At 40.2% G+C, this 17,500-nt stretch overlaps 1 protein-coding gene and 1 long non-coding RNA gene across 2 annotated transcripts in view; both read left to right on the forward strand.

The window, feature by feature from the left end:
• Positions 1 to 17,500, forward strand: part of LOC147032234 (uncharacterized) — a 205,510-nt gene that overhangs the window by 123,812 nt on the left and 64,198 nt on the right. The gene's annotated exons all lie outside the window — the stretch shown is intronic.
• LOC147032235 (homeobox protein engrailed-2a-like) overlaps positions 4,881 to 17,500 on the forward strand; it is a 72,960-nt gene continuing 60,340 nt past the window's right edge. Inside the window, exon 1 of the mRNA XM_085869660.1 lies at positions 4,881 to 5,617. Coding sequence (XP_085725786.1) covers positions 5,077 to 5,617 — 541 coding nt within the window. The 5' untranslated portion in view covers positions 4,881 to 5,076. The remainder of the gene's footprint in view (positions 5,618 to 17,500) is intronic.

Below are 17,500 nucleotides of genomic sequence, written 5' to 3' on the forward strand. Positions count from 1 at the left end.
TCATGGGCCAAGCTGTGAAGATTTGTTGTTCTCAAAGTTTTGTTCCGAGGGCTCTTTTGAGGATTGTCAATGAGCCCTGGACAGCTTCCAACTGTAATTTGTTTGTAGTAATATTTCCAGGGATGGTATTTGAGATCTCTGTGAGGTTCTTATTTATCTTTCCCATTGCTCCAACCATCATTGGTACAATTTCAGTGCTCTTCAGCTTTCAGGAGCTTTTGACTTCATTTTTGATGTCCTGGTATTTGGTAATTTTTTTAAATTTCTGAGTTGTTTCGTCTAAAATCGCTGGGTACTGACACCTCAATTAGCAATGTCGTCTTTTCTTTTTTGCATCTGTAAATATTATATCCCATCACCATGCTTCATTTTCTATGTTCAAGCTCGATGAGATCATTAGGTCGTACGTATGCATTATGTCCTTGTTCTCAATGGGCACTTTTGTTTCATGTTTCCATGAGTTTTATGAAACTGAGAAATTGAATTTTTTGCAGATGTGCCAGTGGATTACTCTGCATACTTTGTTGTGCCTTTGCTTGTAAAGCTGTTCTAAGATTTATTATTTTTTATATCCAGATAGGAGGTGACTCATGCTTTCTGTTTCTACCTTGCGAAACCAACACTTATCTGATTGGCTCAGTTCTGCCATTTTCTTGATACCCTTTATATAGTGTTTATTTATGATATGTTCTCCTGTACATGGCAGTTGAGCTGACCTCTTCTTAGACATTCCAATGAGCCTCTTTGTCTTGCCCAATCTGTCCAACTTTTTTTCCTTTTCTTTTTTTTATATCTCCCTGCTCTTTTATTGTTCTCCCAGTTGTCAGTGTGGACAGTATTTGTTGATATTTCACTTTTTATTTTCGTTTTGTCTTTTTTGCAATCATTGGGGTTGTATTCGTTGCTGTTTCAGTTTCATGCGTGACACCTTCTATTTGCACCTATCTTTGAAAATTTATTTCAAGGTAGGTTCGGGATACCGATTCTGGCTTGTTGTCGTTGAGTTTGCATACAAATTGGATTTGATAGTCTGATGTACTCGTACTTTTCACGTACTCAACCAATTCTACAGTTATCATTCCCTGCACTATGTTGAGCTCCATGAGGCTGTTACCTCCTTCTCGTCTTGGCAGGTACATTCTCAATATGCATAGGTTTTTGTGGAATATTTTGTGGATAGTGAGGAGTTTCCTTGTTTTGATACCGAGTTTGTTGATTTCCGATTGTGGCCAGTTTATTATTCCGATGCTGTATTGGAACGCTAGTACTGTGAGTTGGTTGATGGCTTTGATTAAATTTATTGGGGGGGGAGGTATGCTTTTTGGATAATTCTTGTTATATGTCAGTATTCTTTGGTAATTGTTTTGTGCATTTTTTGTGACCTATTGGTAGCCCTCTTGCACCTCGAGGTATTTGTATGATGCTTTGTTTTTGAGATGCTGTATTGTATTTAGGTTAATTTTATGTTGTTCCACTTGTTGGTTTACCTTGTACAAATATACACTTGGCATATTTATCCTGGCCAAATTAAATTTGGATGTCTTTGGAGTATTGTTTCACTAATTTCAGTTGTTCTGCCAATTTTTCATTGTTTGGTGTAAATAGGTTTACATCATCCATGTACAGTATATGTGTCCCTTCCTTGTTTCTTCGGATGTTGGGTTGTTTCCGTGTCCTTGATCATTAATGAGGTTGTTCGGTATATCCAGGGCCAAGCAAAGCAGGATGGGGTGGTGGTGGGGGGGGGGGTGGCGGCTGCTTCCCTGGAAGATCTCATGTCATATCTTCACCCTTGGTATTTTAATCTTTCCTTCCAAGTGATGCAACACCAATGTGATATTCCAGTGCTCCATCGCTTTCTCAATCATTATGATTGTTTGAGAGTTGGTCTTGTACACTTCCATGCATTTTATCATCCATGAATGTGGGATATCATCAAAAGCTTTTTTGTAGTCTATCCAGGCTGTGGATAATTTTGTTTTTCTGGTTTTACAGTTTTTGATTGTGGCCTTGTTTCGTAGTCGGTGGTCTATTGTTCCCTACCTCTTTTACATCCCTTCTGTTCTGCCTATCGGCCTCCTTTACATCATTTGTGTGACGAGTCCCACGAGAAGTTTGTATATTGTTGGTGAATATGTTATTGGTTAATATTTGTGAGATAGTTGGGTTTCTTCAGATTTGGGGATGAGGAAGGTGCTAGCCACTCATCCATTACCTTTTCCTCTTGGATAAGTTTGTTGAATGCTCGAGCGTAGTGATTGTGGAGAGCATCTAGTTGCTTTAGCCGGAAGTTTGAAATTACATCCAGACCAGAGCTTTCGAAATTTGGCATTTTTGCAAGTTTTTTTCTTTTTTTTTTCTTCATCAGTTATCACTGGGGGCATTTCCCTTAGGTGTTACTTTTTCTTTCCCAAGTTTCGGATCCATTCTGCCTCCTTGTGTTCTTTTCGGTCTTCATGAATTCCTTTCCAGAAATCTTCTAGTTTATCTTCTTCAGGGGGGTTTTATGTTTGATAACTTTTTAAAAATATTCTTTAGTGTGTGTGTGTGTGTGTGTGTGTGTGTGTGTGTGTGTGTGTGTGTGTGTGTGTGTGTGTGTGTGTGTGTGTGTGTGTGTGTGTGAGAGTGTGTTTGTGTGCACATGTGTGTAATATTCTCATTGTTTATCAGTATTCTATATCCCATCCACTTGTGTATTCACATGGTGGAGTCTATGTCATCCCACATATGTACATCATAAATTCATTTTCTCTGGAAGAATTTTTACTTCAGTGTTGAAAAATATCAAAAAGTTGTCTGATCTTGGACAATTGTGGATATTTAGTTCATAGAACATATTGAACCCCTCCCATACATGAAAATCACAAAGTAAAACATTCCAAAGTGAAAAGCAATGATGTTTCACTCATCACGTTATGACTGACCTTTCATCAGCATATCGATTGTCATGATTTCAATATTTTCCTGCAGAATTGATAATCGAAAGCTGTATTCTAATACAGCATATTGTTTATATTTTCAGAAATAATGTAGCATTTGTGGATTGATTGCAATAGAGTTCAGTGAAAACAAAATCGTAAAAAACATTTATATTTGTTTATTACTTTTGAGCAGTCTCAGAACATTACTCACAAATGAAAGACACGCCAAGGTTTTATTGTTATTTTTTATCTTAAAGTGTGTATATATAAATATATATATTAATATTTCGGCACGCCCCTTTCTTTGTTCCACCATCAGATTTTTGTTACTGCATGAAATGAAACAAGATTTGGCACATATACTAATGATATTATTGTCTTCCTTAAGAGGCCCCTCAAAATTAGTTTTGATGCATTTTCACACACTCCAATGGATTCCATTCAAATTCGGTACGATTATGGCTTTTGGTCCAACTTAGGTCATTGGCTATAAATTTTTTCCATAACACTTCCGATATTCGAAAAAAATCGATAAATCGATATCCCTTATAGGATTTTCAATTCAAATCCACTCAAGTTTAAGGCCTACGGGGGACGCAAATTTCCACTTTGCCCCGGGCGCTGTTTACCTCCACTACGCCAAGCTGTTAGGGTTAGGGTTTGGGTTAGTGTTAGGGTTAGGGTTAGCTACCCTAACCCTAACAGCTAACCCTAACAGCTAACCCTAACCCAAACCGCTAACCCTAACTGCAACCCTAACCCTAACCGCTAACAGCTCTTCAGGAAATTTGCAAGAAAGCCCGGGCAACGCCAGGCTTTATTGCTAGCCCGAGCAACGCCGGGCATTACTACTAGTGTGTGTGTGTGTGTGTGTGTATAGATATATATATATATATGTATATATATATATATATATATATATATATATATGTATATATATATATATATATATATATATATATATATATATATATATATATATATATATATATATATATATATATATATATATATATACATATACATTTCGCATTCTCACAAAAATTTTGTCTGTGTTGAACCATTGTGATGATCTATCTCATATAAGCTTTTGAATGCTCCTTGTAGGTACATATATGTTATCTACAGTTTTATCTTTTTGCATGCTCATCTTCGTTGCATTCATAAATGTCTACACAATTTGCACGTATTACATGTGAATATAATTGATCAGGTATAATATATCGAATTGTAGTTTTCATCGATTTTAAGTGGTTCCCTCTCTTTTGCAATGGGACATTCAAGCTATTGTAAGGTGCATAGACGTGAAGCAGTCTAAATGCAAGACGTTGAGGGTAGGCTGGAATGGGAGTTTTGACATGATCTATCCATAATGTATCAAAACTCATCGGACCAGCAGCATAGTTTTCCATGCCTCACCACTAGCAATGGGTTACCCTCCCCTCCCCCCCCGGAAAATATCAGCAAGCAACGTCATGGACGCGTCACACCGGGGACACGTACAAGAGTCGAGGCCAAGAGATGCACGCGCTCTATCGATCGCAAATTTCCCGCGAAACGGATCAACAGCGACGCTCTTCAACCCCCCGCACTCCTGACTTCACTCCCCTCCACCTCACCCCCATGGTTTTCCTCTCCGCTTGAGTCCTCGACCTCAGTCCCTCCTATATCGCCACCCCCTCCCCAACCCCTTGTGCGTGCACAAGGTGGAGTCTATGTCATCCCAGCACAGGATGAGCATCGTGCGGCACGTTAATCGAACACTGAAGGAACGGTGTTTGGGGGGACAGGAGGCGCTGTTGGCGCTGAGGAAGACTGTTCCAGAAAGGGGAGAGGAGAGAAGAGGAGGGGGTGAAGAAGGGTGGTAGAGGGGTTTCGTGGTTGGTTCAGAGCGAATCGCAGTGCGAGACGAAAAGAGCAAACGCGGATCTTTGGGACAATTTTTTCCCCTCTTTTGTTCGATAGATTTCCGTTTATGAGCTTCACCATCCTATCTTTGCTGCTCCTCCTCTTCCTCAATATCCTCCTCTCCCTGCTTGTCCTCTTCCCCATTGGTCTTCTATATTTGGGAAAAGGAACAAAATAAACCGCCAATTTTCGAACCAATTGGGAAGATTGTGAATAGATCGATCCAAGGCAAGGGTCCCAAAGCTGGATGGCGCACAGTGCGGGAGCCCCGAGCCCTGGACGAGGGGACTCACCGCGGGAGCCAGGCAGGAGCCCCGTAGGGCCAGGGCAGCCAGAGCAACCCCACACCAGCGTAACCAACTTCTTCATTGAGAACATACTGAGGCCGGAGTTCGGCCAGAAAAAGGCTGGGGCCAACGGAGGGGCCGAATCACGGGAGGGCTCGCATGGTCTGCACGACCGAGTTCGCCACTCACCACAACCACAAACGAGCGATGGAGGAGGAAGAGGTGGAGAGGGAGGATGTGGAGGAGGAGGAGTAGGATGTGGGTGTGGAGGTGTAGGAGAAGGAGGAGGCGGTGGCGGTGGCTCTGTATCGCGAGTCTCACCAGGAGAACCTCGGCGGCCTAACAAAGGGTGCGAAGAAGGCACACCTGGGTCTGGGATCGTGAGTGGACGCTCCGCAGAGCAGGAAAATCCTGAGGTGGCACCCGCCGAGATCTCAACGCAGTCCCTTCCCTGGCCAGCCTGGGTCTACTGCACACGCTACTCCGACAGGCCTTCATCCGGTAAGCTCATGCACATAGGGTTTCTACCACCATCTCTTCCACCACCATCCCTATCCAATAAGTAGTCCACATCATGAAACTCATCGCCATGACCAATAGACCTATATCTTATTCCCGCAATTTTTTTTAAGACCGAAGCTGCAGAGAGAAATCAAAGGCAAAGTAAAAAATACTGCAGGCCTACGAATAAAATAAAATAAAATAAAATAAAAATTCAAACTCGTTCGTAAACAAACACAACAATTCACGGCTAACTAACTATTCTCATAAATGCTGCTCAATGGATGACATGTTTAAAAAAACAAGCATTTTCAAGGTTCTTACAAAAGCATAGATTCTCCTTCGGCATGAATATCAAATAATCGAACTCCGTGCACCAAACCATTCGCTGGTGATTACGCATTATTTAACGGTGGTTTGAATGAAAATGCCTCTCGACATCATCATCATGATCATCATTATCATCATCATGATGTCTGCAGAAGTGAAAAGGTACTCCTTCATTTTGTACAGGGAAGGTTGTCGTGTAAACCCAGTGAGCCCATGGTAGGGGCTCCTCTCTCCTTTCAAGAACGTTGCGCTCACAGGTCATGCGCTGTGCGCTGTCACCATTTCACCATCTCGTGCATGATTATTGAGGATCAAACTCAACGATGACTGTCGTAAAGGTGAAAGAAATCCCGAGTTGGCGTAAACGACTCGACTTTACGGTAACATGTACCCGAAACATACTTTTATGGGTGAAACTCAAGATGGAACTTTTGCGGATTTAATTTTCAAATCTTAATTCCTTTAAATCCACTGGAGAAATCACTGCTGGGGTAGGGGGGTCACAAATGAGGCAAATGCTTGTGATGTTTGAATCCTTAATAATTAAGCATGTCGTTTTGTTTTTTAATCAAACCTGACAAATCACACTTCGACCGCAATTATGCGCCCTCGTTTGTACATATGTAACCGACCAAAATGACCTCAACTTCGCCATTTTGCTCGCAATTTCTGACGCCTTCAAACTGAACGCTTCGTCATTTGCATTCCGTTCTCAACTCTCTTGTTCGTCAGGGACAGCCGCTGCTTCGTAACCTGGCATTGCCGATCGCAATCTTTTTGTTGTGTGCAACTGAGACACGTCGTCACGCGCCATATTGTGAGCATGGTGCTTGTAATTGCTCGTGATGGTGCAGCGCTGACATTGCGAGCGATGGTCGCGGACGCACGGTGTCACATGAAACGGTTCATTGATGAATGACTATAACGAAACCGCAACACAAGGAAAAAATATATGCATTTTTGCATTCTTCATTCAGAACTATTTAAACCTTCAAACGTGAAAATTCCGTTGTATTTTTCAACTTTTTTTGTTTGTTTTAAAAATGAAGTCACCTACTTCTTGATCACGTATTGTAGATGCTCTTGATTCTTGATTTTTCTGCAATACAGGTTAAGTCCTTCCCTTTGTTTTTCGAAAACAAGATATAATAAACACACATCCTATACGTGGGCCTTTAAAATGTTCCGCCAACAAGACTATCACAATAGTCCAAATTACACGCCAAACATTTACTTTCTTTATCAATGTACAAGTAACCTATATATACAGTAATTAGTGAGGAATTGCGATTTTTATAATTATTAATCAGGAATGTATACTAGTACATTGAAAGATAAATAAAGTTGGCATGTCCTGGATGACTGACTACATCTTTCCCTTTGACTTTTTGAAAATCCAACATAGTCGTATTTTAAAAAATAAATAATATCCTTTTAAAAGCACATAAAAAAGTCCCATGAAATGATGATGCATATCCAGTTGTAAATTAAGAGTTAAAATGTATATAAAACAATAATATATTCAATTGTGAGCGATATTATATAGAAATGTATTTGTCATGGACAACATGTTCCATTTGACCACCATTTTGCCTTTCTGGTTGCTTTGTGAGGACTGTCATTCATTGCAGTTCAAAGTGCTTCAACCCTTTTTGGCATCCATACTGATGGCTTCCGAGGCCTTTCCATTCAAGCACATTGCCTTTCTTTTCACTTCCTCTGTGAAGTTGAAGAACTGTTTCTGAATGGTTCCCATCTCACCTCAAATAAAGCTCAGAGGTGTCATTGCACCACAGCCACATTATTCAGTGATTAGTAACACTGTCCTCAATTTTTCTGTTAATTCGTAGAGCTATAGTTAATAATCATTTCCAAAAAATACACTGAACAGTTTTTACATGATGATGTTGATCTATGTCTCTCAGTTCGTGTTATGTTGGGTGTTTTGCTGTTGCTTCCCCAACAGTTAGTCAGGACAGATATTTAAGTTACTTCAAGGTATTGTTGATAACTTGTATAATGTTTACAGAAAAAGAGACCATGGAATATTTAACACCCACTGCGAGCAGATGTACATGTCCTCCGGCTTAACGTCCATCCAACGGAGGACATACTCATAGCTGCATCGCACAGCACACAGAGCACCAGGATGACAGTTTATAAGTGGCTCAAGATTCAAACCCAGGGTAGGCAGCAGAAAGCTGAGTGTGTACACTTCTAAGCTGTTTGGGTATCATTGGCATGGTGCCACTGGTACAACCTGTTAAAACAAGACGTCACTGGTACAACCTACAAGGAAAATATAACCATTATCATTTCATCGGCCACGAAGTGAAATAATCAGGAGGCCCATACGCCAACAGAGATTTGCTGCATTCATGACAATGTCGAGAAAGGATTCAAGGAGATAACCAACCCTGGACAAATCGCCACTCTGACGAAGAATACTCGAGAAAAGGAATTTGTAATTTATTGATAACGCCGATGATAATCTGCATCTTCTTTCTGAAGATAGCATGGGATCTTTTATATCCACCAACAACCAGTGCTGGCAGATGGGTCCTCCAGCTCAACGTCTTTCTGATGAAGATGCATACATTGATGTATTTCCCTGCATGCGAACCACCAGGGTGAGAGTTCATAGCTGGGTAAAAATTCAAACCCAGGGTAGTCAGCACATATGCAAGTGTGCATACGTCTGAGCTGTGAAGGATGCCGCAACATATTACTTACATATATATATATATATATATATATATATATATATATATATATATATATATATATATATATATATATATATACATACAGTAGACTAGGTGTAAGTCGGCAGCGTGTAACTCACTTCGCCTAAGTCGGCAGCGTCAAAAAGTCCCGAATTTATCTCATGTTAAATCCCTTTGAATAAAGGGTCATCCCTCTGTAAGTCGTCATCTCCAAGTCGTCACTTCGTCTAAGTCGTCAGATGTTGTCCATTCCCACGTAATGGAAACTCAAGTAAATTACCACTCCCAACTCGTCACACGGAACTGCTGCCTCATGAGAAGCCCGATTTCATGGAATCGTGATGCTCGCTCATTGGTGTACACCGCCAGTGATAGGCTATTTATAACTGCGTACACACGTTGATCGCACTGCAGGCAGGACAATGGCGACTAAGCGTAAGCTTACAACTAAAACCTACCAAGAAAAATACGACATTATCCAGTTTTGCGAGGCAAATCCACTGATGAAGAAAACAGACATAGCTGAGAAGTTGAACATCAAACGGCAGACATTGAACGATATCTTGAAGAATAAGGGCAAGATATTTGGACAAGTGGAGAAGATCGTGAGGCCGGTGGGAAGTGTGAAATGCGTGAAATGTGTGTCCTTTGAAGATGTCGATGACGCGCTCATCATCTGGTTTCGGCAAATGTCGGCTCAGCCAAATATTCGGTTTCGGCCGATTCGGCCAAATATTCGGCCGATACTGTCTTTCGGTGGAGGATTGCCCAGCCAACATCATGGAATACAATGACCGGTTTGAATCCTTTCTCATGCACCAGATGGCCAAGAGTTTGAGGCAGTCAAACATAATGGATTACTTCGCGAAGAAGTAAAGGATCGATCGAGCTTAGTGTTGAAGTCCGATCATGGTTTTATATTGGCTTGTTTTGTACATTACCGCACTCACTTACACATAGGCATTGAGTGGTAATCATCACCACGATGACTGTGTGTCATGTGATTTGTCACCATACCATCACCGATAGTATACGAGTTGTCTTACAGAGTTGTTCATTATCTTTACTTTTGATAAACTGATTCATGAATTCCATCTTTGCTTGATCACTTTCCAACTCACCAACTCACCCCCACCTATGCCCCGAGGATTGTGTTTTCCTTTTGGTACAATAGCCGGTTCTCACACATGTGTCCAGGCCACGCGCGACTTCATCCTTCACCCCACAGTCATCATGAATGTTCGCATACGTGTAAGTCGTCACATTTCTAAGTCGTCACTTTTTTCTTGGTCCCGATGGTGACGACTTACGCCTAGTCTACTGTATATATATATATATATATATATATATATATATATATATATATATATATATATATATATATATATATATATATATATATATATACTGCATATGAATATATACCTATACAGATTCATATATATATATATATATATATATATATATATATATATATATATATTCTGATTCTGTTGTCCCATAATCTGTTTCACAGTGACGGTACTGCTGAAGGAGTTTCTTGGTAAGGGATATACTGGGTGGTTTGCCATTGCCTTCCCAGCAGTAGCTTGGACAAGAATTCGTCATTTGGCCATGGTGCTGGCGATAGCTTGCCAATTCTTCACAAAGGATACGGGATCTCTCATATCCACCAACCACTGCTGGCAGTTGTGATGGCCAGTTTAACGTCCATCCAAGGGACAGTACACACATTGATGAATCACCCTGCCCATGAAACACGGAGAAGACAGTTTATGGCTGAGTCAGAATTTTAATGCAGCGTGGACAGCTTAGAGGCGAGTGTGCGTACCTCTCATCCACATATATGGATGCATGCATGTATGTAGTGTATATATATATATATATATATATATATATATATATATATATATATATATATATATATATATATATATATATATATATATATATATATATATATACACATACATATCGAAACCTTCCGGATGACGTAAAAAGCTGATATTGTGCATGCCGATGGGCAAAGAAACCAGAACACCGGAAGAATCACAGATTCGACAGACAACATCAATCAAATAAAATATAAATAAATGAGAAAAAAATGCAGGTGAGTGGTACGAGACAATGGAGAAGCACAGTAATTTTGCGTGCCGACGGACATCAAAGCCGATACACCAAGAAAAATCACAGAGAAGTCGGAAAGCATCCAGAAATGAAAATATAAGTAAATGAAAAATAATAAATAAAAAAAGATGAATGAAAAATCAAATGCAGGTGAGCAACATGGTTCATATGCTTACACAATGTATAAGCACACACACCCTACTAATGTGTGTGTGTGTGTGTGTGTGTATGTATATATATATATATATATATATATATATATATATATATATATGTATACATATATAAAAATATATAGATATATAAATGTATGAATGTGTTTGTGTATACATCAGGAGGCCCATACTCTGACAGAGATCCATAATCTGACAGATATGTTTATATAAATATGTATGTGTATATATATATATATATATATATATATATATATATATATATATATATATATATATATATATATATATATATATATATATATATATATATATATATATATATATATATATGTATGTGTGTGTGTGTGTGTGTGTGTGTGTGTGTGTGTGTGTGTGTGTGTGTGTGTGTGTGTGTGTGTGTGTGTATGTCTGTGTATATATACATACATACATAACATGTATATATATATATATATATATATATATATCTATATATATATATATATATACACATACATACATACGTACACACATATAGATATACATATATATATATATATATATATATATATATATATATATATATATATATATATATATATATATATATATATATATATATATATATATATATATATATATATATATCTACATACATGCATGCATATATATATATATATATATATATATATATATATATATATATATATATATATATATATATATATATATATATATATATATATATACACGACATCTGTCGAAAAAGTAACGGTACTGACTTCACACAAAGCTTATTCCCAAAAATATGTACAGCTCTGGAAAAAAATAAGAGACCACTCCAAAAAATTTTAAAATCAGCATCTCTGCATGTATGGCAGCCATTCCATTCCAGTGTCTGTTAAATTCCAACACAGGCACACCTCATTCTACTTAGTGAGGTGCTGATGAGGTGATCACCTGAACCAAATCTTCTTCAACAAGGAAAAGTATTTTTAAAAACCACTGCTGTGGTCATCACTATCCTCTTGCAATAGGACCAACTGGATGGCAAAAAGAGTGCTAGCAGTACCTAAAAAGTAATTGCAATCAAAAAAAATAACTATTGATCATGCCAAAAGAGTTGAAAAGAAAAGTTTTGAGTGAGGAAAAGAAGGGTTCAATTCTGGCTTTACTGGCAGAGGGATACAGTGAGAGTCACGTTGCTTCCATCCTTAAAATTTCAAAGATGGCGGTTCATGAGAACAAGGTCAAGCAGCAGACATTGGGGACAACAAAGCTCCAGACTGGCAGAGGGCGAAAACGACTTTCCACTGACCGGGATGACCGCCAACTCATTCGAAAGTCACTCAACAACCGTAGGATGACATCAAGTGACCTACAAAAAGAATGGCAAACGGCAGCTGGGGTGAAGTGCACGGCGAGGACGGTTCGAAACAGGCTCCTAGGGGCAGGGCTGAAGTCGTGAAAAGCTAGAAAAAAGCCCTTCATCAATGAGAAGCAAAGAAGAGCCAGGCTGACGTTTGCAAAAGACCATAAGGATTGGACCGTAGAGGACTGGAGTAAGGTCACCTTCTCTGATGAGTCCAACTTTAAGCTTTGCCCAACACCTGGTCGTCTAATGGTTCGACAGAGACCTGGAGAGGCCTACAAGCCACAGTGTCTCGCACCAACTCTGAAATTTGGTGGAGGATCAGTGATGATCTGGGGGTGCTTCAGCAAGGCTGGAATCGGGCAGATTTGTCTTTGTGAAGGACTCGTGAATCAAGCCACATACAAGGTTATCTTGGAAGAACACTTGCTTCCTTCTGCTCAGACAATGTTCCGCAACTCTGAGGATTGGTTTTTCCAGCAGGATAATGCTCCATGCCACACAGCCAGGTCAATCAAGGTGTGGATGGAGGATCATAAGATCGAGACCGTGTCATGGCCAGCCCAATCTCCAGACCTGAACCCCATTGAAAACTTCTGGAATGTGATCAAGAGGAAGATGGATGATCACAAGCCATCAAACAAAGCCGAGCTGCTTGAATTTTTGTGCCAGGAGTGGCATAAAGTCACCCAACAGCAATGTGAAAGACTGGTGGAGAGCATGCCAAGACACATGAAAGCTGTGATTGAAAATCAGGGTTATTCCACAAAATATTGATTTATGAACTCTTCCTAAGTTAAAACATTAGTATTGTGTTGTTTAAAAATGAATATGACCTTGTTTTGTTTGTATTATTTGAGGTCTGAAAACACTGAATCTTTGTTGTTATTTTGACCAGTTGTCATTTTCTGCAAATAAATGCTCTAAATGACAATATTTTCATTCGGAATTTGGGAGAAATGTTGTCAGTAGTTTATGGAATAAAACAAAAATGTTCATTTTACTCAAACACATACCTCTAAATAGTAAAACCAGAAAAACTGATAATTTTGCAGTGGTCTCTTAATTTTTTCCAGAGCTGTATATAAATCACAGCGTGTCCCCTTCAAAATAGTTTCCCCTCCAGTCTCAAACACTTGTCCATCCTCTTCTTCCATGCTTCGATGCACCCCCGGAAGGCTTCTTCTGGAATCCTCTGGAGCTCCGTCATCACGGCCCTTTTGATGGCCTCCACATCAGGAAATGGGGAAACGGAAAAAAATCACAAGGAGCAAAGTCTGGCGAATACGCGGGTTGCTCCAGATTTGGCACGTTCCTCTCCACCAGAAAGTGTCGGATGCTCAGGGCAATGTGAGCAGGGGCGTTGTCATGATGGAGCACCCAGGCGTTGTTCTCCCACAGATCCCTCCTCTTGTCCCGGACTGATCTCATGAGGCACCGGAGGATCTCCTTGGACATGTGTTGATTCACTGTTTGACCCTGTGGTAGAAACTCGAAGTGCACGATGCCCTTGATGTCAAAAAATGCGATGAGCATCACCTTGACCTTCGACTTTGACATCCTTGCTTTTTTTGGTCTTGGTGATGCCGGACTTTTCCACTGAGGACTCTGCCGTTTGGTCTCGGGATCGTATTGAAATATCCACGATTCATTGCCAGTAATGACTCTCCCGAGCAGCTCTGGATCATCCTCAAGATGCTCGATAATGTCTTGACAGACAGTGACTCTTTGCTGTTTATGGTCCTCAGACAACAGCTTGGGGACCATCTTTGCGCACACCTTGCGCATTTCGAGATTTTCAGTGATGATGCTGCAGACAGTGTCCTTGTTGATGGAGAGTTCCTCAGCAATCATCCGCACCATGAGTCGACGATCTGCGCACACCATCTGCTTCACACGCTCGATGTTGTCCGCCGTTCTGCTCGTTGAAGGTCTTCCAGACTGTGGATCATCTTCAACCTCCTCCTGTCCCTCTTTGAACCGCTTGTGCCATTCAAATGCACGTGTACATGACATCGTTTATTCACCGTAGACTTGCTGCAGCATTGCGAAAGATTCGGAAGGTGTTTTGCCAAGCTTGGCAAGAAACTTCAGATTGGCTTTCTGCTCACGACTCATGGCGCGCCGACTCAGACGAGACAACGTGTAAAGCACGACCTGTAAAAAAATCACACATTGAGCACAGTCAACCATCACCAATCATATATATATATATATATATATATATATATATATATATATATATATATATATATATATATATATATATATATATATATATATATATATATATATATATATTGCTGGAATGTTGAGAAAGACTGTGACGCAACCCGTTCATTCAAGTTGTGTGAGTGGAGCACACAGCAGGCTCAGTCCCATTACTTTTTCGATGGACCCCGTATATATGTGTCTATATATATATATATATATATATATATATATATATATATATATATATATATATATATATATATATATATATATATATATATATATATATATATATATATATATATATATATATATATACAGTAAAACTTCCTCGAGCGCGGTTTCCAATTTACACGCTGAATTAAATGCGTCAAAACCTCTCCAACACGAGGTTGTGTTTCACATTTACGCGATCGCGGCGGGTGTTTTTCCCAAGATATATATTATTCTTATTCCTTGTTACTGTACGGCACTTTACTTAACCCTTGTCCACATCAAGGAGGTCTCCTTAGGCTAAATACAAGGCTCAAAAGACCCCCCTTGTGTGGATAAGGGTTAATTAATATTTAATTTATACATGCGATGATCCGAGTCGCCACCCACCGCCATCGTGATAGCAGTTCGAATTTACATTCTGTATCAATTGCGACAAAACCCCTTTTGTTTTCCCAAATATTTTATTATTTTTCCTTCTTACTTTACTTAATTACTCTTTAATTTATATACGTGTATTTAAATTAAATTAAAATTGCGCGTTAAAATAAATAAACCTGTCGCCATCTCCGAACCTGCCACCATCAAATGAACTTACTGCGATCGTTGCGGCTCCCAAAAGACCCAATTGGAAGAAGAAGAGGAAGAAGAGGATGAAGTGGAAGAAGAAGAGGAAGAGGAGGAAGAAGAGGAGGAAGAAGAGAAGAGGAAGACAATTAAGAAGAAGAAGAAGAGGAAGAAGAAGACAGATAAGAGGCAGTTGAGGAAAACCGACTTCTTGGTACCTGGCATGGTCGGTGGACCGGCGCAACCCAGACGCTTAGGAAGGGGAGGAGGGAGGAAAACTGAAGATGTCTATGGGAGTTCGACAGTGAGAAGTTAGACAGTGTGGGAGTGAGAAGTGAGATTATGGTGCAGCATGTCGTGCGGTGCGGCGTGGTGTTCAAGGAAAGTGTGAGAGATGCGAATCAGTAAGGTTGCTCTGAAAAGAACGGTTGTTCAGGACTTGCCCTTGTCGATTGCTCTTTGTGCATCCACAGTGGATGAGACATAGATGGGAGCGAAGATGCGGAAGAGAGAGACCTTAATGGAGGTGTGTAAGAGTCTGTAAGTGTAAATGTTAGCTGCTAGATGCAGCCGAACACTAGGCTTCGATGACCCAGGGATGGTCCTGGCCCGTTCTGACAATCGCTTGCTGCTCCGTCCTCTCTCGGTCACGCCAACCTGCAGCGAGATATGCTCGGATGCTGGAGAGCTCTCGTATCACCACCTCGAGAAGTGAAGTCTGCCGCAGTCCACCTCAAGACCGCAATTGCAAGCCAAATTGCTCCTTTTATGGGCCCTGAGTGAGAGGAGGAGCCAAAAGTTGGATCAAACAAGGCTGTAGGCATTTCCGAGCTCCCCCATTTTTGGTGCACAGCAGTCGCCTCGTGCCGTCGCCATGCCACGCCAGGCTTCGAAATCGAAAATGGCTTCATTTGCTCTGGGACCTTGCCGTGCATTGGAGCTCCGAGATTAACATGGGGCAAGACTTTCCAGGAGCGCTCACCAGCCCTGAAGATGCGCTGGACAATTTAAGCGTAGCCATTTCGGGAAGCCCTGGCAGCATCTGTACATCTTTGAATGAATCATAGCACATACTTTCACTTTTAGTTACACACCGAAAAGCCCTGATTCTCATTACTCTCGTTCCTTAAGCGTCTTCCGACACTGTGGTGAGTGGAAAAGAGGTGAGAGGTGAGAGAAGTGCTGTGGCGTTTGTGGTGAAGGTGTGAAGGCGTGGACGTAGGTTGTGGGGATTTTTAGAAGATGTGCAGAGTGGTTATGGTGAGTGTTATGACGTGGTGAGCGTTATGACGTGGTGAGCATAATGAAGGTCTGAGGTGAGGTGGCAGTTGGATTTTAGCATGTAGTTTGAATGGAAATTGGTGTGTGTTAGCTAAGGAACCCCACTGTGCTTCGCATTCCTGGCATCGCCACTGTCCCGCATACGTGCTTGTGTGGTTTGTGTAAGAAGTAAAGTGAGACAAAAGGATGAAATAAAAGAAATGATAGAGGATTGAAGACCTAACTGAAAGCCCTATGCAATGCATCTTTTTCATTTACCCACTGGCCAAATGGAAAGGACGCACGAAACACATTCTAATGAAATGATTGCCTTAGGATTGCTGTATGTTGTGTGCCATTGCCTCGGAAGAGTGCTGGTTTTACAAAACCGCAACAATATGTATATATATATATATATATATATATATATATATATATATATATATATATATATATATATATATATCTTCTTCTTCTTCTTTCGGCTGCTCCCGTTAGGGGTCGCCACAGCGGATCATCCGTATGATCCGCATAGTGATTTGGCACAGGTTTTATGCCGGATGCCCTTCCTGACGCAACCCTGGTCGCCTCTTACGACACAGGGATATGGTACACCTATTTTAACCGGGGTATACACCGGCCCAGTATACTGGTACTTATTTCGCCGACCTCGGAAGGATGACAGGCTGAGTCAACCCCCTGGTGTATTAATTCAGTGGCCCAACGGGGCTTGAACTCGGGACCTTTTTGGATCCCAAGCCGCTGCCCTAACCACTGCGCCAACACCAGGCTTATATATATATATATATATATATATATATATATATATATATATATATATATATATATATATATATATATATATATATATATATATATATATATACATATATATACATATATATATATATATATATAT

Source organism: Eptatretus burgeri, chromosome 2, assembly GCF_056783735.1.
Source record: "Eptatretus burgeri isolate ZD-2024b chromosome 2, Ebu_testis_v1, whole genome shotgun sequence".
Taxonomy (NCBI): Eukaryota; Metazoa; Chordata; class Myxini; order Myxiniformes; family Myxinidae; genus Eptatretus; species Eptatretus burgeri.